Source organism: Alternaria alternata (assembly GCF_001642055.1).
Source record: "Alternaria alternata strain SRC1lrK2f unplaced genomic scaffold CC77scaffold_16, whole genome shotgun sequence".
NCBI lineage: Eukaryota > Fungi > Ascomycota > Dothideomycetes > Pleosporales > Pleosporaceae > Alternaria > Alternaria alternata.
This window is the reverse complement of record NW_017306205.1, coordinates 439,500-462,352: the sequence shown is the minus strand read 5'-3', so window position 1 is coordinate 462,352 and position 22,853 is coordinate 439,500. Positions and strand designations below refer to the sequence as shown.

Here is a 22,853-nt window from a genome sequence, read left to right as displayed (position 1 = left end):
GCGACAAGTAGAGCGAGATCTAGAAGAGAAAAGCTGAACAAGAACCGCAACAAAACGGTTTTCCTTCCGTATACTCCAATCACCGGTCCCTGCCTGATGCGTAAAAAATGAGTCGTAACATGGTCGTGCAAAGCGCTGACCCTGCCTGCGCTAGCGAGATATCAGAATCTTGGGTATATGGATCGTGGTATGATTGAAGTAGACGCTTAGACGATCTTCCAGTTGACGCCATTGTAACGGGTGATCTCGGTCAGGCCAAGGTCCTTCCAGACAGCATGGGAGAGATCGATGTCGTATTCGTTCACGCAGCCAGGGCAAAGATCCATGATCTTAGCGTTGGCAGTCTTGCCTTGGAACTCAATCTCAATCTCCTTTCCGCACCACGGGTTGGTTGATGCGCCGGTCATGACGTCGTGCGTGGTTCCTCCCTGGGCGTTCCAAGCGCCCTGAGCAATGGCAACGACAGGCATGTCATCGGTAAGAGCCTCACCGCAAGCGCCAGCAGCACCAGTGTTGTCGTAGATGGTGATCTCTACATCCTGGAACGACGTACCAGAGGAGGTGCCGCCGGTGGTAGGGTAGCTAGGCGCAGCGCTTGAGGGAGCAGCAGCCTGAGAGTAGACAGGCTCAGGGGCGGCAGAAGTGACTGCGGTGGTAGTGGGCTCAGGCTTGGGAGCAGGTGCTACGTAAGAGCTCTCTGGGGCTGGGGCGGGAGTAGTGGGAACGGGAGTGTAGACTGAAGTAGGAGTTTCTACAGGAGTGTAGACGCTTGAAGGCTCCTCAGGAACAACAGGAGTGTAGGCTGGGGCAGCCTTGGAGGTGGTAGGAGCAGCCTTTGAAGGTGCAGCTGGGGGAGAGGCCACAACCGAAGAAGTGGGTGCAAGTACGGCAGTGCTGGTGGTGGATGGCTTGCTGGGTTTCTCGTAGAACTCGCCAGCACTGGTAGTAGCCTGGGCAACTGGCTCGTCATCCCAGACGGTGGTGTAGACAACCACGGTCTCAGTGACGACCTCAGTCTTGTAGACGAGCGCGCGCCTGTCGAAGGGCGCAGCAACGGCGTAGGAGCCGAAAAGGAGAGTAGCGAGGACAGCAGATGCCTTCATTTTGACGGTTGGTATTGTTGGATAGCTGAGAGAGTGGTGCTATAGATGTTGGTGTGAGGTTTGCAGGAAATGACTGAACCGACTAGCAGTTCAAAGGAGTGGTAAGTGAGTTGTGGGTTGTCGCGTTGACAATGGTTGGTGTCAGGAATGACAGTTGTAGACAAAAATGTCTTGAGGGAGTGAATGAATGAACAAGAAGACCTCGAGCCTGCAGAATGAGTGTTACAGGAAGAGGGAGCAGCTTGAAATATAGAAAGAGTGTGGGTGATGGTGTGGGTTAGTGAGTGAAAGAAAGGTGGGCAGAGTGGGTTCGCATGGCTTTTACGCTAGGGACAGCGCTAGAACCGGCCCCTGGCAACGTGCCATCGCTTGTGCATCGCATCCTCCGCTCACCACGACGCCCGTCTAGGCTGTTTCTGTCATCGTGGGGCCTGCCACTCCGGGCCGGCTGCTGGTGGAACGGCGTGCCATGGCGCCCTCAACAACGCTGACCTCGTCGAGTTGCCGCCACGCTACCGCACTCATTCGTCCATGGACGCCGCTCGATCGAAATTGTCGGCACTCATCTCCACCAGGACGAACTTCAGACTTTCTTTTCTCTATGTTCATGCGCTTGCAAAGGGCGCTCCTACGTGCGCTGATTCTGTTCTTTTTCCTTACACTGACAATGCGCTCGTTTCCAGCTAAATATGGCCAGGTTCGAAATATCGCACCGGCTGCAGAGCTGACGGGTTTCATACTTCCGCAAGTGGCATGGCGACGGGCACATGCAGCCAATCACAATGCTGTTCCTGACGATCACTGCGTCGCGGAGCTCTTCGCGCCCTGTTCCGCCAGGGGCACGGCCGGAGCTGAAGCCGGTAAACGAAACATCCCAGGCACAGCGTGTCTGCGCCTCGTTCGGGCACATGTCATCACCGCAGATGAGGCACCCGCCGCCCTGATTGAGCTGTCTTGGACATCTAACACACGTGTACCGCAAGGAGTCGCGCCATGTCTTGATGGACTGACAGCAGATGGGCCAGACCGCCAGAGCTCATGGCCACTTACAGCGCATGGCGATTGTGGACACGCTCTGGTTGTTCGACTTTGCTTCTCCATTTTCACGATTGGCTGTGTGCGCTCCACTGCCTGCCAGCGCCAGCTTCAACCTGCTGTGCGCCGATTCGCGACGTGGGACCGGCTGAAGAGCCGTCACAGCGTCAATGTGACATACACTCCTGCGATTGTTTTGCCGGACCGCCTCAACGAGAGCTGTCGTTCGCTCGCTTTTCCTGCACGCTGCAAACTCCACAGCTTCTGGGCTTTATGATGATGGCATTCACAAGCCGTCAGCATGCGCTGGAAATGAATTGTGGGCCCGCTGCAACTTCGGCGTTGTCTTACTGGTTCCGCGTGGCAGCCATGTGCGAGAATTTGCGCCCTGCCTTATCCACTTATCGATTGCGATACCTATCCATCTCCACAGCCATCGCATCGGGGCCTATCACATGTGTTAGGTGAACGTTCGAGTCTTGCTCTTGGGCTGCAAAAGAGTTTTCATTCATCGTTCGCTTCTCGGCAGCATGCTCCTCAAGCAACCTTGACATTCACCCGTCTTGCCCGACCGCGCGTCCTCACAGAAGGCCTTAGTCACTTCTAACACACAGTTCGAGAAATCGCATTTCGTCATCGTTGACCGACTTTTCTTTTGGAGTCAACGCTTGAGAAGAACTTACAGTTTGTCGGAGGAAGCCGCAGAACAGGAGTTGACGCTACGGTAAGTCGGATGCGCTGCTTTTTGGCTCCTATGGTTCATCAGGTTTGGCTTGAGGAAGCCTACCAAACATGTTGGATTGCTGAGCACCGATGTTTGCCGCATCGTTCTAGATTCAGAACTTTTTACTCTTGCGTAGGATCGGATCTCCGTCAGTGTCCGTCATCTAGAAGTCCGGGAGAACGCTCATGTGCTGAACGACCATACGCATTGGATGTCACCCTTGGCTTGTGCTACGCTAGGATGTGTCAAGATGCTTTTGCCGTTAACCTGCAATGCACCGTCATCGTTGAGACTTAAGCAACGGGTTCCCTGTCGACGATATGCGTACCAAGAACATGAGTGTAAAGGATGAAATCCCTGGTAGTCGTTTACAAACGTTGGTCCAGCCGATCACCGTGTAACGGATACTTTCTCTAAGCGATCTACGATGCTTGTATGCACAGCATCTCGATCTGCTTTACATGCTGTATACTGGCAGACTACGCTAGAACTTTGTGCGGCTAATTACCAGCAGCAAAGCATGGCGAGATACCTCGATACACAGACATCAATCCGAACCAGAAATCACATCTACTGGATGCTGGATTGGGTACATCAAGATGAGACCAGGCACATGCAATCGCAATCTTGATCGTGGCTGTGATGAAGACATTTGTAAAGGAGCATCAGGTATTCCTCGTCTGTTGACCTTCGTCATCACCTTTAGGATTCTGCAGACTTGCTTTTTTTAAATAGTCTACGGCTGCATGTAAGACTCAGTTTCAACCAATGCTTTGGCGTAATTTCTCACCTGTTTTCGTGATGCGTCAATTTCAACTATCGACTCTACCGATGACTGCATCTAGTTGCTGTCAGAATGCAGCAAGAGCTTCCCTAGTCTGTTAGCCACACGACTATCGGCAGTTATGTTGTGGGAAGCTGATGTTGAGAGTCAAGGCGTTCGGCTGTATGTCACATTGTGTTGACTGAAGCGAGAGCTCGTAGCTATACAACTATATGCAAGCTGTCAGTTGTTGCAGAAACGAGACATGCTAGTCTTCTCTCATATATCTGCATCAAATTAAGAGAAGCCTAAGGACCATGCACTACGCAGTACGTCTCTCCGCATGTACATCCAAACACTCTCCTCTTATGATTCTAGATCCTTGCCAACTCGCCTCTCTTCGTAGATACTATCCCTGTAAACCATCTCCCCACCATCCTGTGCCTGCGAGGCTTTGCGGACAGCCACATTTTCAGATGCTCGCCTTGGAAAATCACCTCAAACACTTCCATCCCTCATTTGCCTTCCTTTCTGGTACCCTCCTGGCTCCTATGGTCAGTGTATTGGACCAGAAACCCGCAATTCATGTATACCCAGGTACATCACCATGTTAACAAAGGCACGCAGACAAGTTCTTGCATCTTTATAAACCAGTTCGTTGCCGTATCCAGCCGTGACATACCATCCTCGTCCCTAATGATCAATGCCATATGTAGACGTAGCTCTTCATTCACTGAGTGTAATTCTCGCATCAGGACACGTAGGAAATGCATACCCAATCTCTTTGACAGGAATCGAAGCATCAGTCGGTCGTAGCGGCCTGAATGGTTACACGAAGCCCGATTCTGATCAAGTTCGACACTTGCTAATGTAGCTCATCCATGGATATTGATATGAACTTCCAACTCCCCCAGTGGAGTCTTGTCTTTGCCGTTGGCTGCACACAACATAGTTTAGGCGCGTCGCACAAGCTTTGCAATTGTCACATCCTCCACAACACGTTCATCTCCGACTCTTGAGGTCAATACATTATCCTGCATGGAAAACTGTAAATGACGAGCAAAATTCCCGGCGGTGACATCATCCACCAAAAGATCAATGACCCCTTCAACGAAGCCCGCGGATTTCAGAAAACAGTCCTTTTCGGTAGATACATCGAACAGCGTTACGAGCTTCCTGCTGATAGGGGATTCCAAGATTTCACCATGTGGAGAAGCTCTTCTGTCTCGCCTCAAAATTGGGCGATTGATACGAAGCAAATGAGTCTTGTATCACAACGGAGACGTTACAGCCTCGAACTGGATGCTAGCGTTCTGTGGGTGAATCCCAAACGTTATATAGATGGGTGGCGGACACACGCTTGTCTATACGCAAGGTGGCTGCGGCGCTAGAAGGAGATGCTTGTTGGTTTAGATACCTATCACGTGTTCCTTTCCTTTCACTCCACTAGCGCCTCCCTTCCTACTATATAGTTCAGGGTTTTCTCCCTCTTACATAGAACAATCACATTACACTCTTCTTGTTCTACAATGCTCCAGGTCTGAACCTGACTTGTGATGTTGAAGGCACAATGGCAGCCCATATGGACCATTTCGAAGACGCTGCAATATCAGTCGACTAAGCAGAATCGTCAAATATTATGCTTTGAAAAACTCACCGCGGGTGCCAGTCACATAAGACAAGAGACATGGGAATGCGAACACATGTTCTGGCTATTCGAAGGTATGTAACCTCCTGAGGTCATGTTGTTCGATCTCTACTTCCATTCTCTCTTTCTAGTATCTTGCTACAGCTCCAAACACTCACCGAACGCTATCCCATGGGCAATTAGTTAAACATCGATATCGGTCGTGCAAACATCATGGACGTTTGAGTCTACATTCGGCGACTCGTGCTTGAATCACCTGTCATATTGTTTCCAATGTGTAAGTAAAGACACAACTTTGTTTTGATTTGACCTGGCGAGCCTTGCTGGCTGTAAAATATGGTTGGTCTAACGCTGCTCTGCCTTCGGTACCGAGTGAAAACACCTTTCTTGTCAATATTGAGCTTCCGATTCACTCGTTTCATGGGCCAATTTAGATCAGGGGTGGTCTCGGTAGGGTCCTAGCTGACTCCAAAACCATAACATTGACGGCAATCACACAGAGGAGAAATGATGGTATCCGGTTTGATTTGTTTCTACATGATGTTTCGAAGCTTGTAGCACTTGTTGAAGGGCAATGCAGGTGAACTCCGCTTTGCGTCCTCAAACTCTGACTTTGCATGGAATTTATTTCGCTTACTGTGATTGCTGTAGATGTACTGAGTGTTTCAATGTGACTAGCAGCAATGGTACCGAGGTTGTGATCGATCTCCGTCATTGTGAGCATGACTTGGTGGCCAGCAACCTAGTCTGCCGGCCTTATGGACAAGCATGGGAACAATACACTACATACGCCGGGTCCAGAATTGCTTTAGGGATATAAGTAATAAATTGTTATTGATCATGCTAATTGTTATACGTAAATGTTCCGATTCCACATCATGAAGTATGGTCAACCAATCCTTACTCCAGCCCAGCCTGCGTTGTAATATCCATTAACTAGGTACGATTTCCAAACTCAACTTGTGTTTCGAGTTTAGCCAACCTTCAAGGGGCATCCAGCGTTCTTGAACACCGGGTTCAGCTTTCCGATACCGAAATCCAGCACGGCACCAGTGATATCAGTGACGGTACTCAGAGTGCTGGGAACAGCCATGACACCCAGCTGGTAAAGCAAGCAAAGCAGCTGCGCCGCTGTAACATCGTTGGGTAGCTTGCCGTCGACAAGAATATCGAATGGTGTGGACAAGGCATCGAAGTTGTTCGTGCCCACGTTACCTCCGAATAGCTTGGGATACTTGAGATACTGGGCCAGAATCTCGTTGGTAACATCCATGTTTTTGTAGGGCTCGACACGCGAGAACCAGTTGTCAGGAATGCGCTCGGGGACGTGACGCCAGCCACCTGGTGCAGACGAGTCTTCGACAGCTCCAAAGAAGGACTGGATACGATGTCAGAATGTGTCGCATGGTTTCAAATTTTGGGGACTTGCCTTCATTGTCGCAAGATCCGGTACGCCCTTGTCGCCGTAGCTGGGGAAGAGTTCGTAGAGGAAGGAGGCGGCTCCGTAAAGCAACAGAGACAGGGGTCCAAAGAAGAAATTGGGGTTCTGAAATCTAGCTGTAAGCATGGGAAACATATGGCTTGAAGGCGGGAGTTACATACCTCTTGAACAGACTCTTCGTACCGCTGGCTGCGGTATGCGGCGAGAGCATTGCGATCAAAGTTTCCACCAGAAACCTTGTCAGCGACTGCCTTCATCTCTGCGAACAGTGTGCCGTTAAAGCTGTAGTTATCCCCGTCTGCGAGGAAGAAATCGTTACGCGTGAGCGACGAATCTGCCTCAAACTTGTTGTGGCCATCAAGACCGGGCTGGGTGCCCAGAATAGGAAGCGTCGCAGTACGAGATGTAGCATCGCAACCGATACTCAAGCGACCAGAGAGTACGTCACCACCAGCCTCGATACCAAGGACTGCGAGAAGGACAGCTAGGTCATAGCCTACGTTATAAACATTCTGTTGGGCATCGACCAACTCCTGGAAGTTGGTTATACCATCATGCGAAAGGAAGTTATGCTATCTCTGGTCAGCGAGAATATCGTACACATTATTGTATCGTATACTTACGTTAGCTGCAGCGTTCAGACCTGGGCATGGTCCACGAATATCGTTAGGTCCGGGAGGAGTGTAGGCATGAGCCGTATCGCCGTCTGCTGGGACTTTGATACCACCCTTTTGGCTACCAGGTACACCGTTCTTGGCCCCAGTGTAGGTGTAAGGAGCAGTGTATGGAGCGGCACCCTTATGGACAGGGTTGAAAGGGCAGTTGGCCTGGCGTCTTTCGACAGTGCGTGCGTTCCTGAAGAGCCCAGAGTTGACACCCGGCTGGCCAGAGACCCAGGGGTAGGCGACGGCCGCCGAAGCCTGGAGAAGTACGAGAGAAAGAGTATGCATTGCAAAGAAGCAATCCTGAGATGAAGTGGAATGATCTACTCAAGATGACTTGAGAGAATGATTCCTGTCTTCGGTCGCATGTGTCTTCTACTTATAATCATTTCCCATGTTCTCCTATATCCAACTTCTTGTTCCTCGATCATACAAATGTGGAGCGGGACCGAGGCAAGTTCCTCACGCCGTCACACCCAACATCGCCATCATGAAGTCTTGGATATCCGCCTCTCTCCATTGGTTGAGAGCTGTCTTGCCCCCCTTGTTGCACAGTGTGTAGTCGATGATCGACATACCCCGGAGTCGATCGGCGACCGTGTTGCCCAAGTTTGGTTGATGCAAGGTACCTAGGAGCCAGGTCCGAAAGGGAGTTGACAAGTTGACAACCAGCACGAGACTATCGATGCAGACCCTTGGGTAGCTTTACAAATGGAAGTGGCGTCGCGCCTGGACAGAAGGTTCGCGCCCCACGTCGGCTAGTTCACGCCTCTTGCCCGAAGTAGTTGGACATGACGATCCTTTTCCAAAAAAGAGCCAACCATGCCCCAAGGATCCAGAGTGGTGGTTTGCGGGGAAAAGAGGTACCCAATTGCGAATGACTTATTTCCGATCTACTATGGTCATGTTGCATGCGCTCATAGGGAACGATCGGCGGCGACTACTATAATCGACAAAATACCGAGGCAGCCTCTATATTGTAACACCTATAGGCCAAGATTGAAGTTGTAAAGACGTAATTGGCGTGGGAACTGGCTGTCCTCGGTATAGTAGAAGTTGCGCTGGCTCGACATCTACCCCAGTATGTGCGTGCATGTGGAATCTGCCGGCAGGCGTAAAGGAAGTCGCCGAAAAGCCGTGTGGGACGATGATCTACAGTAGTACGTTCAACCCAGGTTTGACGATTGAATAGTGGTCCAGCTTACAGACACATGGTAGAACTGCATAGCACTGAGAGCGACGCCAGGAGACTCCTTAATTGGAATTTCTGCTTGGTTGCTCTATGATTCTCAAATAGCGAGATCACTCAACTCACGGCCTTGCAACCCGCTATGGAGCAACGGTGTCAACTTCATCTCCGAGACCAAAAATACCAAGTCTTTCCGAACAGGTTGATGAAATTTCATCTCGATCTAGTTTTGTCCCCTCAGTCTTGACTGACACCATCTCTAGGACCTCCAGCCTGCCGAGGCAAGTTCTTATTGTTCGCGAAACTTGCCCCCACGCTGCAGAGAATCGGACGGAGAAGGGATCAAGTTGTGCTGAACAGTTGGATAGGTTAACACCATCAAGAGCCGGCTTGAGGCGACGTAAGAGCGTAGCATGGGCTACAGAGTTGTGGCGTGGCACTGCAAATACGTCAACCTTGGATTTTCCAACGAGGCCTTCCTTGATGGAGCATGTTAATTGCCCGGTATGCAAGTTCATCGTCATAGGCAGCCCACTTGACAATTTGGAGTATACTGGGCGGTCCAGAGCATGACAGACCATCCACAGCACTCATGCAGCGATTGAGTAGAACACACTCTGGCTTCGCTAGGGTATCCATGGGGAACCATGTGCCACAACGGAAAACGCGGAATTTCAACTTGCAAGTTTCCAACACTTTCGCCTTACCAATAGAGTGCATACCGAACTCGCAGTCGCGCTGACGTCGTATAGGAAGGCACCCAAGGAGATGACGCCATATCGGAAAGTCAGAAGGGGTGAAAGCCTTTGCTCGTGTAGCAAACCCAGGGAATGCCAGAAGAGACCAAATGAAGTAAGAGAACCAAGAGCTGAGCAGCTGATAGTAGATCATTTCCCGACTCGATTTCATGTATGCATATCTTTCATGCCGTGCGCGATATCGGCCCCATGTCCTCCAGGGAAGATTGAGGAGCGAAACCTCAGCAGCATCTCCGCGGACCATTTCTGTTGTAAGTGTGACTAACTGAAGTGTATTGAGGTAACAGTTGTAGTATCCTATCTACGCGTGAAGTAGTCCTTATATCCCTTAGATCTTCCTTTGTCTTGAAGTTTGACTGTATAGTCGTTTGTCTTAGACAACAATTTCCTTCCCTCCACCACTGGCAGCAGAAAAATAGGCGACAGCAGTATAAGAGTGCCAGTCACATATCAGGAGACATTTGTGGACAAGCCTGATGGCGCGGTAATACATACGTGTTGGGTACGCAAAAAAAGCGACCACGTCCAAAAAAACCCCCCATCCTGCACAGCAACGGCAAAAAAGAAGCGCGATAGTAGTACTCTCCAGCGGGGAATTGAACCCCGGTCTCCCGCGGATTGTCAAGCAGCCTAGAAGACTTGGATGACAAGCGGAAATACTGACCACTATACTACTGAAGAAGAGTTGATATCGCAGATGTGGTCGATGGCAAGGTTGTAAAATAGAACAAATATAGACTTGAACTGATACACAGCCCAGCCATGGCTGATGGGTTGTATCCACTGCTCTGGAACGAAAAATACAGTTGATGTGGCGGGGATGTGGATATGTGTGGAGACTGAAGAAACTAGCGAGCGGTGAGAGCAGCATGCCTCGGCAAAAAGAAGATGCATCGATAAAAACATAGCATCTTAAGAGCTGAATGGAGCTTACTCTATTCTTTCGGGCAACGCTAATTGTAGACGATTATATACAGATCGCGATGGAGAAAAGGACGCCAGTCATGCGGATGGTATCGAGCGCCAACATGATGCAAGTCGAGTCGAGTCGACTCGTATACGCCGCGCGCCGATTAGGATGGTACAATATACGAGTGGTGTGTACGAATCGGATATGACAGGTCCTTCAATTACACTATAGCTGTAGGCGCGTGTCTACACGCTTATTTGTTGACCTTGGATTCACGGCCCACGACGGGGTTGTGGCCGCTTGGGAACTTGCTGTCCGACTGCAGGAGCTCATCGGGTTTATCTGCAAACAATTCATTTAGCCTAATCCCAAATGCAAAGAGGTTTGCACAAGCTTCCTCATCGGAGGTTGACATACCATGACGAGCGTAGAGGTGGTAGTCCTCATCTGTGTACTTGCCCACGTGGCCGCTCTCTACATCCTTGCGGGTGAGCGAGAGCTTGTTCTTGGGCAGGCCCATGGAGCCGAGGTAAGTGATAGAATTCTTCCACTCGACCTCCTTACGCTTGTTGTCCCACTTTAGCTCCTCGCCCATGATGTCAATGACCTTGGGAAGAGCTTCGAGAGCGGCCTGGGCGTTCAAGAAGGCGAGACGCATGCGGCGCGCAATTACGTCCGTAGCAGTTTGAGCATATTCGTGGCGGACGCAGTAGCGGACCTCACCGTCGATGTATGGGTAGAGCTCAGCCATCTTAATGCCGCGGACAGGGAAGCGCTGCTCAGTGGGCGATGCAAGAGCTGCGACAGTCCACGCACGGTCACCGTACGCCTGGCAAAGGTATTTGGCTACGTCAGTCTCGATGCCGTAGTGCTGGATGAGGTTGATGAAGAGAGTCTTGGAGAAGCCGTGTGCACCGACAAGTCGGACACGGTGGGTTTGGCAGGTGCCGTCGAGAGGAGCTTCATCCTTGACCTCAGTTCCGCTAACGAGAGTGGGGTTCACGAGCGGCTGAGTCTTTAAGCTGTACTCCTTGATTGCCTCGTCGACAGTCTCTTCGGCCATCTGGCGGTAGGTAGTCCACTTGCCACCTGAGCAAGTCATCAGACCGGAAGGAGAGGTAGTGACCAAGTGGTTGCGGACAAGACCCTCGGTCGCACTCGCGTTGGGGTCACGGACAAGAGGACGGATACCGGACCAAGCAGCAAGCACATCGCCTCGGCGAACATTGATTTCTGGCTGAAGGTAACGCTTAACCTCCTTGAGAATCCAGTCAATCTCTTCCTCGCCAGCAACGGGATCCCTCTTGATGTCACAAGCGGTGTCTGTTGTACCCGCAATGGTGTTGCCCTGCCATGGCAGGAAGAAGATGACACGACCGTCAGAAGTGTTGGGATCGATGAGACCCATGTTTGCAGGGCTGTAGTAGCCAGGAAGGATGACGTGAACACCAGAGCTAGGAGCGACAATTTCAGGCACCTCTTGGTCGTCCATTTTGCGGATGGAGTCGGTGAAGGGACCGGTAGCATTGATGATACCCTTGGCCTTGATCGAGAACTCTTCAGCCTTCTTGCCATCGCGCTCAGCGATGCAATCCTTGGCCTTTGCTCCGCACAGACGACCGTTAGCATCCTTCTCGAGGCTGGTGACCTCGAGATGGTTGACGACAGTTGCGCCGTATAGTGCAGCAGTCATTGCGATGGAAACGTTCATGCGAGAGTCGTTGTGCGCACCATCTGATGGAGTCAGTTGCTGCAACAGATCAAGTGACTGCTAAGCTTACCGTAGTAGACCAGGGCGCCAACAAGGCCTTCCTTCTTCAACATGGGGAATGCGTCCAGAGCCTTGCTCTTGGTCATGTAATATGAGCTCTCAATGTTCTCTGAACCGGCAAGGAAATCGTAGAACTTGGTACCAGCCCAGAAGTAAGGCGCTTGCCACCACTTCTGGATAGGAATCATAATTGGCAGCCATTGTGACAGGTGAGGAGCGGTATCTAAGAAGTAACGACGCTCGCGAAGAGCTTCGACGACGAGAGCGTATCTAAGCTTCAGGTTAGATATTGCAGGAATAACTTTCTTGAGCTACTCACTGGTTGTAGTCCAGGTTCCAGACAGCCTTTTCTAGGTATCGTACACCGCCGTGTACCAGCTTTGTGCTCTTACTGCTGGTACCACTGCTGAAGTCGTCGCGCTCAACGAGCGCAACCTTGAGACCTCTTGTAACAGCGTCGAGCGCAATACCGGCTCCGGTCGCGCCACCACCAATGACCAACAAGTCGTATGGCTCTTCTTCCGCCTTTTCAGCTGGAGTTGGTGTAGAGCCGCCGCCCAGCCACTTCTTTGCCTTCTCTGCGACCTGCGAGACGACGCCAGCGCTGCGCTTCAATTGTGCAATCTGCTCTTCGCGGCTCTTGGCAGAGGGGAACTGTGGCGGTCGGAAGACACCTCCCTCGCCATATGTAGGTGGTGGGACTGCGGCGGCTTCTGAGCCAGGGATATCGCGAGGTCGTAGGGTAGTGTATAGGGCGGCGGTACCGACTGCTCCAACACCAGCTGTATAGAGCAGCGGCTTGATGAAGCGGCTTCCTCGTCGGGCAGCCATGATGAGTTATGGATGGGTATAAGTCTCTGGAGATGCAGTCGCTCCAGGCGGTGTTCGTATAATGTACAAAGGGTCGATAAAAGTGCTACAAAGATCTGCTGAGGCTCGAGCCTGTGAACGTCAGGCGCGGCCGCGCAACGGAGCTGGGGAATTGAGGGATGCGGATGGGGATTACTCACCTCGAAAAAGGGTTACAATGGCATGGGGAACATGGCATTCAAGGGAGTAGGAGTTTTTCCGATGGCGACCTAGTTGTTAAGAACAGCTAAAACTTTGTAGGGCAGGATGACGAAAATGGTGGAGCGACGTGACGCGACTCCACTTGTACAGGGTCGGCTTGCAATCGCCCGGATAGGATCCGTCTCTGCCGTCAAAGGCGCCGAGATGAAGCAGCGGGGTCGTGTAGATACGTCTGGAAGCCGCACGTGGCTGACAATTCTCTTCGCGGCCGCGCAGCTTCCAAATCTCGAGCAAACTCAAGAAACCGAACGGTGGCAGAGTTGTGAAATGACAACTAGCGCGGAACCTCTCTTCCGGCCCCCATCACGATTTGGCGGAGATAGCCACTGCCCATGGAGTGCAATGCCAAGAAGACCCACGCAAGTGGGGCAGCAGAGCCTCATGATGATCTCATGCCATGTGGAGTCAAGCTTGCAGCTGATACTGTATGTGTCCATGGTATTGATTCTTGTTGAGTATTGATGCGACGATCTCCTCCTGGTCGCCTTATCCCTTGCCGCACATGACAGTATATCCAAAGAATGGTTGCATGGCCGGATATGCAAGGTGTTTAATGTTGTCGACGTCGCCTGTAAACACGTGGAGAAAGGGTCCGCGTTGACTACGTTCTCAACATTTCTATATTTCTCGATAAGGACCGTATGTGACCCATGTCGGTTTGGTGCGAGACTGTTACTCAAGGACAGTTTCAAAATTCTAGTCTCCCAGACAGTCATGCGCAAAGTATGGTCGATGCGACAGTATGCCTTGGAGAGTTGGCGAGTCATGTTTGTAATACCGCGCGGATCGCTTTACCATACACGACGTGGTTGTGACATAGAAACAGTGGTCAAAGGAGCAATTGACAGCATCATGCTTACCTGGAGCAACATCTAAATCCAGCAAGTCTTATATAACTTTGTTGATGAAACGGCTTCTCATAGCGGTCGCAAATGTCATGAAAGGGGATCGTAAGTATTGTTTCTCTCTGCAGATTCGTGGCTGCCCAAATGCTCGGCAGCTGGGCGTTCTGGACGCCGGTGCGTATATTGTGTTTGAATGTCAGGGATCAATCTCGGCATCGTTCCGGTGAGCCATAATTGGGCTATTTGGCCGAGTTCGGTGTGGTTTCTAAGGGACAGTTGGCCACCAACGCAAACGGAGGTAGGCTGAACGACTGTTAGCTACCTACCCAAGTAAATGGATACCACAGAAAACAGCTTTGTGCATAAATCCAAGCATATCTGTAACAAACGCAGTCAACTTTGAGCGTAGTGAACATACAAAGGCGCCGCAAAAACAGTCACCACGATCGGCGCGCAGGACGATGGTAGTTACCCCTTTGGGGCTAGCTCATATCACACTGGGATGCTCCTTAGGTATTCATAGACCCACCGGATCGGCTGCTCAGCCATAACATGGAAGATCCAGAGATCTAGCAATCATAAGAAGACCTAGCTCACATGTCGAAGTATTCTTGCTCGTACAGCTATAGGCAAGTTGCGTCAAGCTAGCTTTCACTCGCTACTTACAAGTTCGGATAATTCCAAGGTTGTGAATACACAACCGTGGAAGAATGCGCTGCTTCCGACCCAGGCCATTAAGAATCTGCCAGCGATAATGAACACGAATCTACCAGCGATGAGAGGATCTCCTAACGACGACTACGATAGAGTACAGAGGAGGTCACACAGGGGCACTCGTTGCTTGTAGTAGAAGGATCAACATCACGAGAAGCTCTCCGATACCGCCGTTGCGATTGGCAAGAAAGTAGAACGGACATCATACCTTGCTCCTGCTGCATCGGAAGCCTGTCCTTCCGAAGTGAGCTCAGCACCCAACTTAAACTACACCATTGCACGCTACAAGTAACGCATTACAAGCACCTTCAGGGTAAGCTTTGACGTAATGAGCCTCATATTCATAATGTGCTCTTATGCGTCTACTTGTTCCTTATGTTGAGGTATAGCTGAATTCCATGGACAAACATGCGAAGCATCTATCTATTCATTCTCTCGAAAGGTGCGTGAAGCTTGTGTTTGATGAGCTGTATCCAAACGCCAAGTGCTATCATGAAGATATTCACAAGTTTCTACGCTGACGCAGAATGAGCTGAACAATATTGTACAACTTAGGGTATATTTAATTCTGCGTGTAACACATTGAAGACCTACGTCGCTGTCATGTGAGCTTGGTCACCAGTAGCATTATGGCACATATTCACTGCCTCATCCCAAACACCTGGACACCTAGCTACCCAAATGCAACAACGCATATGCAAATGCCATTCCCTATATCCTCAACACCCACAAAAGCAACAATACGTCCAACGCCACAACCGCACCAGAGATACTCAGGACTGCTCCCTGGTGAACCAAGCCCAAACGGTCTTGGCGTGTCCGCATACTGATAACTGCTACAACGCAGAGCATCAGCGTACAGATAGTACCTAGCAAGACAGCAGCGTCGACAACACCTCGTTCCTTCTTCCGGCTTGTCATTGTCATGAGACCCAAGATGAGGTCTATGACAACAGCCGCGCCCAGTGCAGTAGAGTAGAAGCGCAGCTTGGTCATTTCAATCTTGTGTTGATGAGTCTCTACCTGACCAAGCAATGCGCGACGCTCGTGGAGCAGGTCGGCATCATGTCGGGGATCGCGGAGGGAACGAAAGAGTGTGCTGAAGTAGCCGTTTTGGCTCGCTGCTTGGCCACGAGAGTCTATTGTTCCATAGTTTGCGGCGTGTATTATGGGCGAGGAGTCGACCGTGTCGTCATCATCCGAGTCCTCGGCAGTGGAAAGCGATGCCTGATCAGCTTTGTCGTTTATACCGAACAACTTCTTTGTCTTCTTTGCCAACGCTTCGACGAAGTCTTGACCAGGGTATTTGATAGGCGCGTCAGGATCCACATAGATGTAGTAACCAGTCTCTTCATCCTCCGGATGGTCGTATTCGTTCCAATACCTCTGCTGCACTTCCGGTTCAGGTTCGTCCCGGTTCATGGGTGGAGGGTATTCAGAAAACGGTCTTCGACTCTTCTTCCTGAAGGCCTGTAGTGGTGGTGGGTCGACAAATTCATGTACCGATGTTGCAGAAGACTCCTCGTAACGGGAGGCAAGTGGGCTGGATTGACCGTCATACGATGTGTTGGATGTCGAGGTTGCTGGAGGCGATAATTGAACTTGGGAGCCAGTCATACTGTCTCGCGCCCTGCGGCTCCGCTTCTTCACCGGCTCTGGAAGTTTTCGAATGTCTTTCTCGAGGAGGGAGATCCAGAAAGGAGCGGACATGGCGCTGGGCTGGCAACAAGTCCACACAGCGTGTGCTTCTAACGAGAAGCCTCGAACACGTTCAACCTGCCATTGTTAATTTATCGATCGTGTACAATTTGGAAGCACGTACCAAATGGCTCCGATCAAGGGTCTGGATAAGTGCCATTGCTTGGTTGCCTTCACGGCGGATCTCGAGAATAGCGTGAGGAAACCTCTTTGCTGATTCTGCTCGAGCAGTTGAAGTCCAATCATCGTCTGCCAGGTCTTTGTACAACGAGTCTTTCATGTAAACATCTTTGTCTAGCGTCGCCCATATACCTCCCGTTGAGTTGTTGTGCAGCCCCGTGAATCGTGTGCGTTTGGAGACCACACCAGCGATGGGCCTAGTAGACTGGTGCTCAGCAAGCCATTGTCGGACCGCCGAGGTATCATCATCGACTGATCCATTCGAGTTTCCAGTATGCTTCGTGCTACCCTCATTCGCGGATTTATCCAGGAAGTTTGACAGGCGTCTGCGGTCCATCTTTGCTGTCTTGACAGCGCCCGGCGATTGACCTTGTGAACTTGTCTCTGTTGTGCATACAACGACCGCCGCTTCACCAGTGGCGCAACACCGCACCTGACCAGCCGCCTTGATCCCGATACTCCCCTGTAGTTCTTCCGTCGCTCCAATTGTACTTGCGTTTTGTTTAAACGCGAAAGCTTCTGCGTGATCTAAGACAACGAGACCTGTCGTATCTTCGTTGCCGAAGTACGGGTCAAGATTGGCTGTGGAGGAATGACGGCGGATAGGCGTTCCCCTAACAGATGCGTTTCGCCTGGTTTTGCTGATGTACAGACGCGTATGCTGGAGTAGCAAGACTTGTGCCTCAACGATATGGTCCGGATGTATCCAATACGTTGCTTTATTGCCCTTGGAGCCCAATGGTACCGTGTTCAGTGCCAGGTCAAAGTCTAGGTCGTCGCCCTTTTCAAGAATTCTGGATATGCGAGCAGCTGAGGATTGACCGTTGGCGTTCTCGGCATTGGACGTAGAGGCACCATCCGCATCAAAAGCGGAGCGGAGTGCGTCGAGCACATCGATGTATTGATCCAAGAGATAGCCCAAATCGAGCTGGAACAAACTATCCGGCCGACCGCTAATTTCCTGCTTAAAGACATGACTGAGCTCCCTGTCCTTTGTCCAGCGCTTGTATTTCTTGAGTATCTTGATAAAGCCCGTTCGCTGGGTCACTTGGAATCGGGAGAGCGACCTGATCTCCTCTCCGGTTCTGCAGTTGTGTTAGCGAGACTTGTTCCGTCGCGTGTTCCGATGCTACCCGCGTACCTCGCGACATCTGCATCGATCTTCGCATATCTCTCCACAGTCCGCGCAGGAAGACGCCCGCTCGCCGGGTCGCGTCGTGCGCGCAGCTGGTCTAGGGTCTTGCTAATGTGCTCCAGTCTCCGCTCAATCTCGCCGCTCTTGCTCCGCACAAAGAGGTTGATGCGATCATGTTGTTGCGACAGGACATTGAAGAAGGTGTCGCCGAATGCGCGCTCGGTGCTCTCGCCCTGGCCTGGGATGGATACAGCCTTGTTCGTGCCCGGCGTCGTCTGGTGTTTGATGAGGTCTTTAAGGTAGTCGTAGTCGATGTTGTCTGTAAGCGCACATGTGTTAGCGGAGAGCGCTCCGCGTCGCGTAGTAGGACATAGCCGTAGTACTCACAATGGCCCCATTCTGGTATGGACCGCTGTCTCAATGTGTCGCCGTACTTCATGCCAACAGGTTGAGCAGTGAAAGCGGTTGAGCGAGGATCGGGCGGAGCGCGTTGTTGGGTTGCGTCACAGGAACCTTGGAAGCGAGCGAGTGGGTCTATTCACTGTCAGATAAGAAGCCTTCACGATAGCGTGGCCGTGCAATATATGGGCCTTCGACCGCACGTTCGCATAGCAAAACGATTGCACCGTTGCACCGTTGAATTGCCGGCACATTGCGCCAGACGGACTGCTTACCGTTTCCCTCAATTGGATCAAGATACCTGGGTAATAATAGCGCCGCAGTTGTGCCAAGATCTTGGGCTGATGATGCGCTGCTAACCGGGATATATGGGAACTTAGATACAAGAACAATACCAAAAAGTGATGAGAAAGAGGCCGAGCGACATGGCGCTGGTGGAAGGATGTACCCAGGTAAGTACTCCTGCCCGATTGTGAGTTCGATAGCAGAGAACTGGCTGCGATTCACGCTACCAAGGAACCTGCATCGGCGTCATCCTATTCAGGAGGTTCGTGCGCAGGGATCATCGTTACCGTTACCCACAACCCATATCCGCCATGAATCCCAGATGGCCCACTAAACATTCAGACACCGGCTATCGTATGACGAAGAGGGAACTATGTGCTTCGTGGACAACGAGCCTCGGTATTCTGGGATATTTTTTTCTCTCGCTTGGACGCCTAAAGCACAACATCGACAACGAGTATGATCGACTACAGCTAGCAGCCGGACACGCTCATTGTCTCATGTCTCCACCTTAGGAAGCATGTGAATTTCCCGTACGTCAGATAACGACCCGGCATTGGCCAAGACACGTTTGCACTGTGGCGGAGAAGCATTATGATCTCAAGTCCAAGGCGGCAATCGGCAGTCGTGGCGCGATCGTAACAGCGCTCCATGTCCCAAAGCAAAGCCTCAAGTGTGGCTTCCAGATGCGGTCAGTCTAGATCCTCAAACAGCAGGAAGTGTTACCAGAAGGAGGGATGTCAGAATGTCATTGATCTATACCGATTGGTGGAGAAGGGTATCTGGAGTAAAATTGGAGACGAAAAGCTTGCATCGACATAAAGCATCCCCACCTGCGTGGGGCGGGTTGTGGGACAACATGCCACCCGAAGACAAGGTTATAATGCGTGTCACATATGAACACTGCCACAGGATGCAGAGAAGAAATATTTTGTGTTAACCGATCTCCTCGGCATAGTAACACCGAAATGCCGACCCTACCTAACTTGATAGTCGAGAAACAACAGCGAGAACCTTTGTACTTGTTCTCTACATGATAGCAACTGCGGCCGCCGGCCACCCGTCGCAGGGACTTCGACCCATTGCCAAAGTGGACCTTCACCATGGCCCGCAAGCCCGTGGAGCCGCGGTAGCGCTGTTCGAATTGAGTGACTCCGTGGAGCCACACGACTCTGGACTTGCTAAAAGACAGACACCAGTGAGTCAAACATGATGGATGCGGGATGTATGATGAAGGTAGCCGCTAATGTTTTATCACTAACTGCACCTTTTCACATCACTCGTAACGAAGAGACGGATGTAGTGCATGTTAAATCGGACGCATGTACGATGTACGATGTATGATGTACGCTTTCAATCGGACACCTCCGATAAGCTGTCTTACTTTACCAAAGGATCAATATGCATAGCCGAGTTCCACGGGTTACGGCACTTGGAAGCCACGTTGGCGTTGCTTGTCTTAATGTCTGTATGCGTGCCTGCGCGTCTCCTATGATACCAGCCCTGCATGGTGGCATAGTGAGAGGTCGTGTGCTCACCTGCCTATATCGGTCCCGCTATAACGAACAAGGGTCTTGCATATGTAGGAATCACTAGGACGATCCTATGACATGGCGCTTGCAGCCTCCAGGCCCAGACGTCTGGAACACCAGGAAGGCTTTCTGCCACTCGCTGTGCGTATGCTGCCCACGTGGGTGATTGGGGTGGTTTTCGACACCTGAACGTAGCATGTAAGTCCGGAAAACTGTGGCAAGCTTGGATGTCATACTGCCGGTGGTAAGTTGATGCGCTTTCTGATTTTGACTCAAGATTGAGGTTTGTGGGGCAGACGCGTCGCTTGCTTGCTTGCCTGCTTCATATGGAGGACTTATCAATCGCTCTACGGTTGATTTGTGTAAGTGGAGAAACGGTCGAGGTATCTCCCAAGCGTATCACTAATGCTGATACAACAGCTTATACCTCGATACGATTCCTACGGGTCCTTGCACTTAGCAAGACCCCCTGATACCACAGTAACTCCATAGCCACCCGATCGATCTACAAGCGGAGCGTAGTAAACGTGCAATATCAGTGCTGCACATACCGAGGAGAGTTTCAGGTACATACATCACCCCTTAACACTTCATCATAGCCCACAGCAAAACTCCCTCACCGCCATCCTTCCCTCTTCCCTCCCCATCAACCTTTCCCTTTCCCACTGTGATCTCCTCCAGAATCTGAAATCCCAAATGCGCATACACGTCCCTACTCCTGGGTGATGTCGACTCCAAGACCACTGGCCAACCTTTTTCCTTTGCCATGTCAAGTACCGGACGAATGAGATCACTCACTTTGGCTGGCGTGGTAGCGGAAGGATGACTGCGGTCATTTGCTACCAGGACTAGATGTAGCACGTGAGTTGCTTGAGGTGGTAGAGCGCGCTGCCTTGCGTGGTGGGCCAGTGAGTTAAGTTCGGTCACAGCGGGTGGGTTGTGCGGCTCCGGGGTGTATGTTTCTGTGATTTCTTCTAGTTGCCTGAACCGGTATCAGTGGACTTAGACGCGAGATAAGAAGACTTTTCAATATCCAATCTCTTAAATATGTGACATTTCATGGTCAAATAGGTTTACTCACCACACACTAGCCACACCACTTCCAGGAATTGTGATCATCCTTGCTCCGCCCTTGAGGAAATCCGGTACTACAAATCCAAAAACCTCTTGATTCAACTCAACTCCTATGTCGGTTTTTTCTGATCCTTGTAGTTCATCTAAAAGAATGTAGCGTTGAAACGCATCGTCGTTGAATTGCTTGGCGAGAATTTCGATTGTGTGCTCTAACGAGTCCTCTTGAAGACCGGTGGGAATAGGGATTTGCGACATGGTCTGGAGGCCACTAGAACAATGATGGATGTTTGTCGTTGGAAAGTAGATTGTCGAACAATTTTTTTCGGGTGGTGATGCAGATGGAGGTACATGTAGGTTTGGTAGTACTGTAGTGGTTGATGGGGTCGGTCCGAATGGGAGAATGCGCCGGTCCGATATTTGACTAAGTATGACCCGGCTGGGCAATGTATACTCTGGCATGAATAGACGTTACTAGTCTCATCTCAACAACTGCTTCTTTCCACGAGGCTTTACCGGCTCGCCCTTCGGTACTTGTCAAAACGCCGTGGTTTGCTTCAACCTCACGCACAGCGACTGGGCTCGTGGGGTAGGAATTGGGGCATATCATATGCATGTAGATACATCACTCATAGTACGTCTCAAACTACTTCAAAGAGAAATGTGATTGGTCTCAAACGAATGAGCCATGCTTCGCCTCCATTGAACGCTATACTATACACGTACATCAAACGCCCGCATATGTTGACACTGAACAAACTCGATACCACCCGTGCCTCAAGATATTTAGCCTGGAGGGAGCAGGCTGTTATCAACAACGTCCTGTGCCTCCATCTCCTCGACCTCAGCACTGTTGTGGAGCGGGGAACGCGGTAGGGCCATGAGTCCTGTACTCGATTAGCGATTTGGCTATACCGGGATATCCGATCCTGCTTACCGGTCCTTGCAGATTCCAAGATTCCGAAAGGAGCAATCAACTTCATGAAGGAATCAATCCTGGTGGGCTTTGCCGATACCTCTACGATGCAGTTGTTTGTGCTGATATCGAGCACCTTTCCACCGAACTGATGAGTCATGAAGGTGATGGCGCGCAGATGCTCGTGCTTGTGTCGGAGCGCCTGGCTCACCGGCAGGTTTGTCGGGTGGTAATCTTTCCTCAGAGACTCGCGAGCAGCCTCCTGCGCCATTGCGTTGCGCTCCTCATCTGTCATGTCTGGTTCATATGACTCCTCCATGTCAGGCGCCTGGGCCATCTCTCGGTGGTGCGCAAGCAGCTCTTCGAAGTACTCAGGGCCGAGAATAGAGACCTTTGCAAGGAGAAGTTCGCGCTGAACGAGGGGCGATTGGGTGTAGTCCAGCACAGCCCACACTGGGACCAGGTCCTCGAGCTGGCGGCGGGCTTGCTCCACAACACCATCTTGTCCTTGCAGCACAATTGTCATGCGGGAGAGGTCATCCACCTCGGTGTTGCAGACAACCAGACTGTCGATGTTGAAGCCACGGGCGGCCAAGATACCGGAGACACGGGAGAGCACACCGGGCTCGTTTTGTACCAGACAGTTGAGGATGTGACTCTTTGGGGGAGCTTGGGAGGGGAGCGGGGTTTCGTAGAGGATGTTGCTGACGGCAGCCGGCGCTGACCAGGCAGGAGGGCGGTCCTCGGTGGGAAGAGGTGCGATGCGACGGTGAAGGGCCTTGTAGGCCAAGGCCTGGGTGGACGAGGAGCTGGATGCTCTTTGTTGCTGGCGGAGGGAGCCGGCGCATTGTCTGTTGAGCAGACTGCGCAGAGGCAGCATTGCCCGCCGAGAAGCCATGACGAACAGGTGGTCACGGGTGAAGGCGGTTGAGGCTGCTTGGTGTCAATGTCCAAGTTGGAGGGCAGCCCCAGAAAGTGAAATAGAATCCCCGGCCGATTGTCG

At 51.3% G+C, this 22,853-nt stretch overlaps 9 protein-coding genes and 1 non-coding gene across 10 annotated transcripts; all 10 read right to left on the bottom strand.

Moving 5' to 3' along the window:
• Positions 1–23: 23 nt before the first annotated feature.
• Positions 24–1,410, bottom strand: CC77DRAFT_219096 (hypothetical protein). Its single transcript, XM_018530710.1, has one exon. The coding sequence runs from the start codon at positions 1,101–1,103 to the stop codon at positions 207–209; it is 897 nt and encodes a 298-aa protein (XP_018383672.1). The 5' UTR covers positions 1,104–1,410; the 3' UTR covers positions 24–206.
• A 4,696-nt stretch (positions 1,411–6,106) lies between these two features.
• CC77DRAFT_1096817 (Cloroperoxidase) lies at positions 6,107–8,043 on the bottom strand. Its single transcript, XM_018529864.1, has 4 exons — positions 7,338–8,043; positions 6,876–7,286; positions 6,703–6,819; positions 6,107–6,651 (listed from the first exon to the last, which is right to left on the bottom strand). Exons 1-4 carry the CDS (start codon positions 7,662–7,664, stop codon positions 6,247–6,249), a joined length of 1,260 nt encoding a protein of 419 aa, XP_018383671.1. The 5' UTR covers positions 7,665–8,043; the 3' UTR covers positions 6,107–6,246.
• A 684-nt stretch (positions 8,044–8,727) lies between these two features.
• Positions 8,728–9,778, bottom strand: CC77DRAFT_218989 (hypothetical protein). Its single transcript, XM_018530708.1, has one exon. The coding sequence runs from the start codon at positions 9,565–9,567 to the stop codon at positions 9,016–9,018; it is 552 nt and encodes a 183-aa protein (XP_018383670.1). The 5' UTR covers positions 9,568–9,778; the 3' UTR covers positions 8,728–9,015.
• CC77DRAFT_1022457 (hypothetical protein) lies at positions 9,583–10,576 on the bottom strand. Its single transcript, XM_018525472.1, has one exon. It carries the CDS (start codon positions 10,215–10,217, stop codon positions 9,990–9,992), a length of 228 nt encoding a protein of 75 aa, XP_018383669.1. The 5' UTR covers positions 10,218–10,576; the 3' UTR covers positions 9,583–9,989.
• Positions 9,905–10,004, bottom strand: CC77DRAFT_t67. The gene has a single exon. It is a non-coding gene; the product is annotated as a tRNA-Asp (tRNA).
• On the bottom strand, positions 10,487–12,835 carry CC77DRAFT_940733 (DAO-domain-containing protein; the record flags this gene model as incomplete). Its single annotated transcript, XM_018534747.1, has 3 exons — positions 10,487–11,967; positions 12,015–12,274; positions 12,324–12,835. The coding sequence occupies 3 exons, from the start codon at positions 12,833–12,835 to the stop codon at positions 10,487–10,489; spliced, it is 2,253 nt and encodes a 750-aa protein (XP_018383668.1).
• Positions 12,836–13,107: 272 nt separating this feature from the next.
• CC77DRAFT_218980 (hypothetical protein) lies at positions 13,108–13,977 on the bottom strand. Its single transcript, XM_018530707.1, has one exon. The coding sequence runs from the start codon at positions 13,840–13,842 to the stop codon at positions 13,312–13,314; it is 531 nt and encodes a 176-aa protein (XP_018383667.1). The 5' UTR covers positions 13,843–13,977; the 3' UTR covers positions 13,108–13,311.
• Positions 13,978–15,178: 1,201 nt separating this feature from the next.
• On the bottom strand, positions 15,179–18,300 carry CC77DRAFT_1051991 (hypothetical protein; the record flags this gene model as incomplete). The annotated part of the gene is made up of 5 exons (XM_018527686.1): positions 15,179–16,410; positions 16,457–17,597; positions 17,654–17,966; positions 18,035–18,181; positions 18,282–18,300. 5 exons carry the CDS (start codon positions 18,298–18,300, stop codon positions 15,346–15,348), a joined length of 2,685 nt encoding a protein of 894 aa, XP_018383666.1. The 3' UTR covers positions 15,179–15,345.
• Positions 18,301–20,173: 1,873 nt separating this feature from the next.
• On the bottom strand, positions 20,174–21,460 carry CC77DRAFT_1022453 (hypothetical protein). The gene is made up of 2 exons (XM_018525471.1): positions 20,945–21,460; positions 20,174–20,845 (listed from the first exon to the last, which is right to left on the bottom strand). The coding sequence occupies exons 1-2, from the start codon at positions 21,190–21,192 to the stop codon at positions 20,446–20,448; spliced, it is 648 nt and encodes a 215-aa protein (XP_018383665.1). The 5' UTR covers positions 21,193–21,460; the 3' UTR covers positions 20,174–20,445.
• An 81-nt stretch (positions 21,461–21,541) lies between these two features.
• On the bottom strand, positions 21,542–22,805 carry CC77DRAFT_993726 (acetolactate synthase small subunit mitochondrial precursor). Its single transcript, XM_018536422.1, has 2 exons — positions 21,872–22,805; positions 21,542–21,821 (listed from the first exon to the last, which is right to left on the bottom strand). Exons 1-2 carry the CDS (start codon positions 22,746–22,748, stop codon positions 21,721–21,723), a joined length of 978 nt encoding a protein of 325 aa, XP_018383664.1. The 5' UTR covers positions 22,749–22,805; the 3' UTR covers positions 21,542–21,720.
• Between the last annotated feature and the right edge of the window lie 48 nt (positions 22,806–22,853).

Excerpts from the sequence above, each read along its gene's own strand:
- CC77DRAFT_219096 (XM_018530710.1), bottom strand. The coding sequence starts at position 1,103 with ATGAAGGCATCTGCTGTCCTCGCTACTCTCCTTTTCGGCTCCTACGCC.
- CC77DRAFT_1096817 (XM_018529864.1), bottom strand. The coding sequence starts at position 7,664 with ATGCATACTCTTTCTCTCGTACTTCTCCAGGCTTCGGCGGCCGTCGCC. Across the intron at positions 7,287-7,337 it reads GTCTGAACGCTGCAGCTAAC|CATAACTTCCTTTCGCATGA; the intron begins GTAAGTATACGA and ends GACCAGAGATAG. Across the intron at positions 6,652-6,702 it reads CGGATCTTGCGACAATGAAG|TCCTTCTTTGGAGCTGTCGA; the intron begins GCAAGTCCCCAA and ends CATCGTATCCAG.
- CC77DRAFT_218989 (XM_018530708.1), bottom strand. The coding sequence starts at position 9,567 with ATGGTCCGCGGAGATGCTGCTGAGGTTTCGCTCCTCAATCTTCCCTGG.
- CC77DRAFT_1022457 (XM_018525472.1), bottom strand. The coding sequence starts at position 10,217 with ATGCATCTTCTTTTTGCCGAGGCATGCTGCTCTCACCGCTCGCTAGTT.
- CC77DRAFT_218980 (XM_018530707.1), bottom strand. The coding sequence starts at position 13,842 with ATGACTCGCCAACTCTCCAAGGCATACTGTCGCATCGACCATACTTTG.
- CC77DRAFT_1022453 (XM_018525471.1), bottom strand. The coding sequence starts at position 21,192 with ATGTCGCAAATCCCTATTCCCACCGGTCTTCAAGAGGACTCGTTAGAG. Across the intron at positions 20,846-20,944 it reads AGTGGTGTGGCTAGTGTGTG|GCAACTAGAAGAAATCACAG; the intron begins GTGAGTAAACCT and ends ATACCGGTTCAG.
- CC77DRAFT_993726 (XM_018536422.1), bottom strand. The coding sequence starts at position 22,748 with ATGGCTTCTCGGCGGGCAATGCTGCCTCTGCGCAGTCTGCTCAACAGA. Across the intron at positions 21,822-21,871 it reads CTTGGAATCTGCAAGGACCG|GACTCATGGCCCTACCGCGT; the intron begins GTAAGCAGGATC and ends AATCGAGTACAG.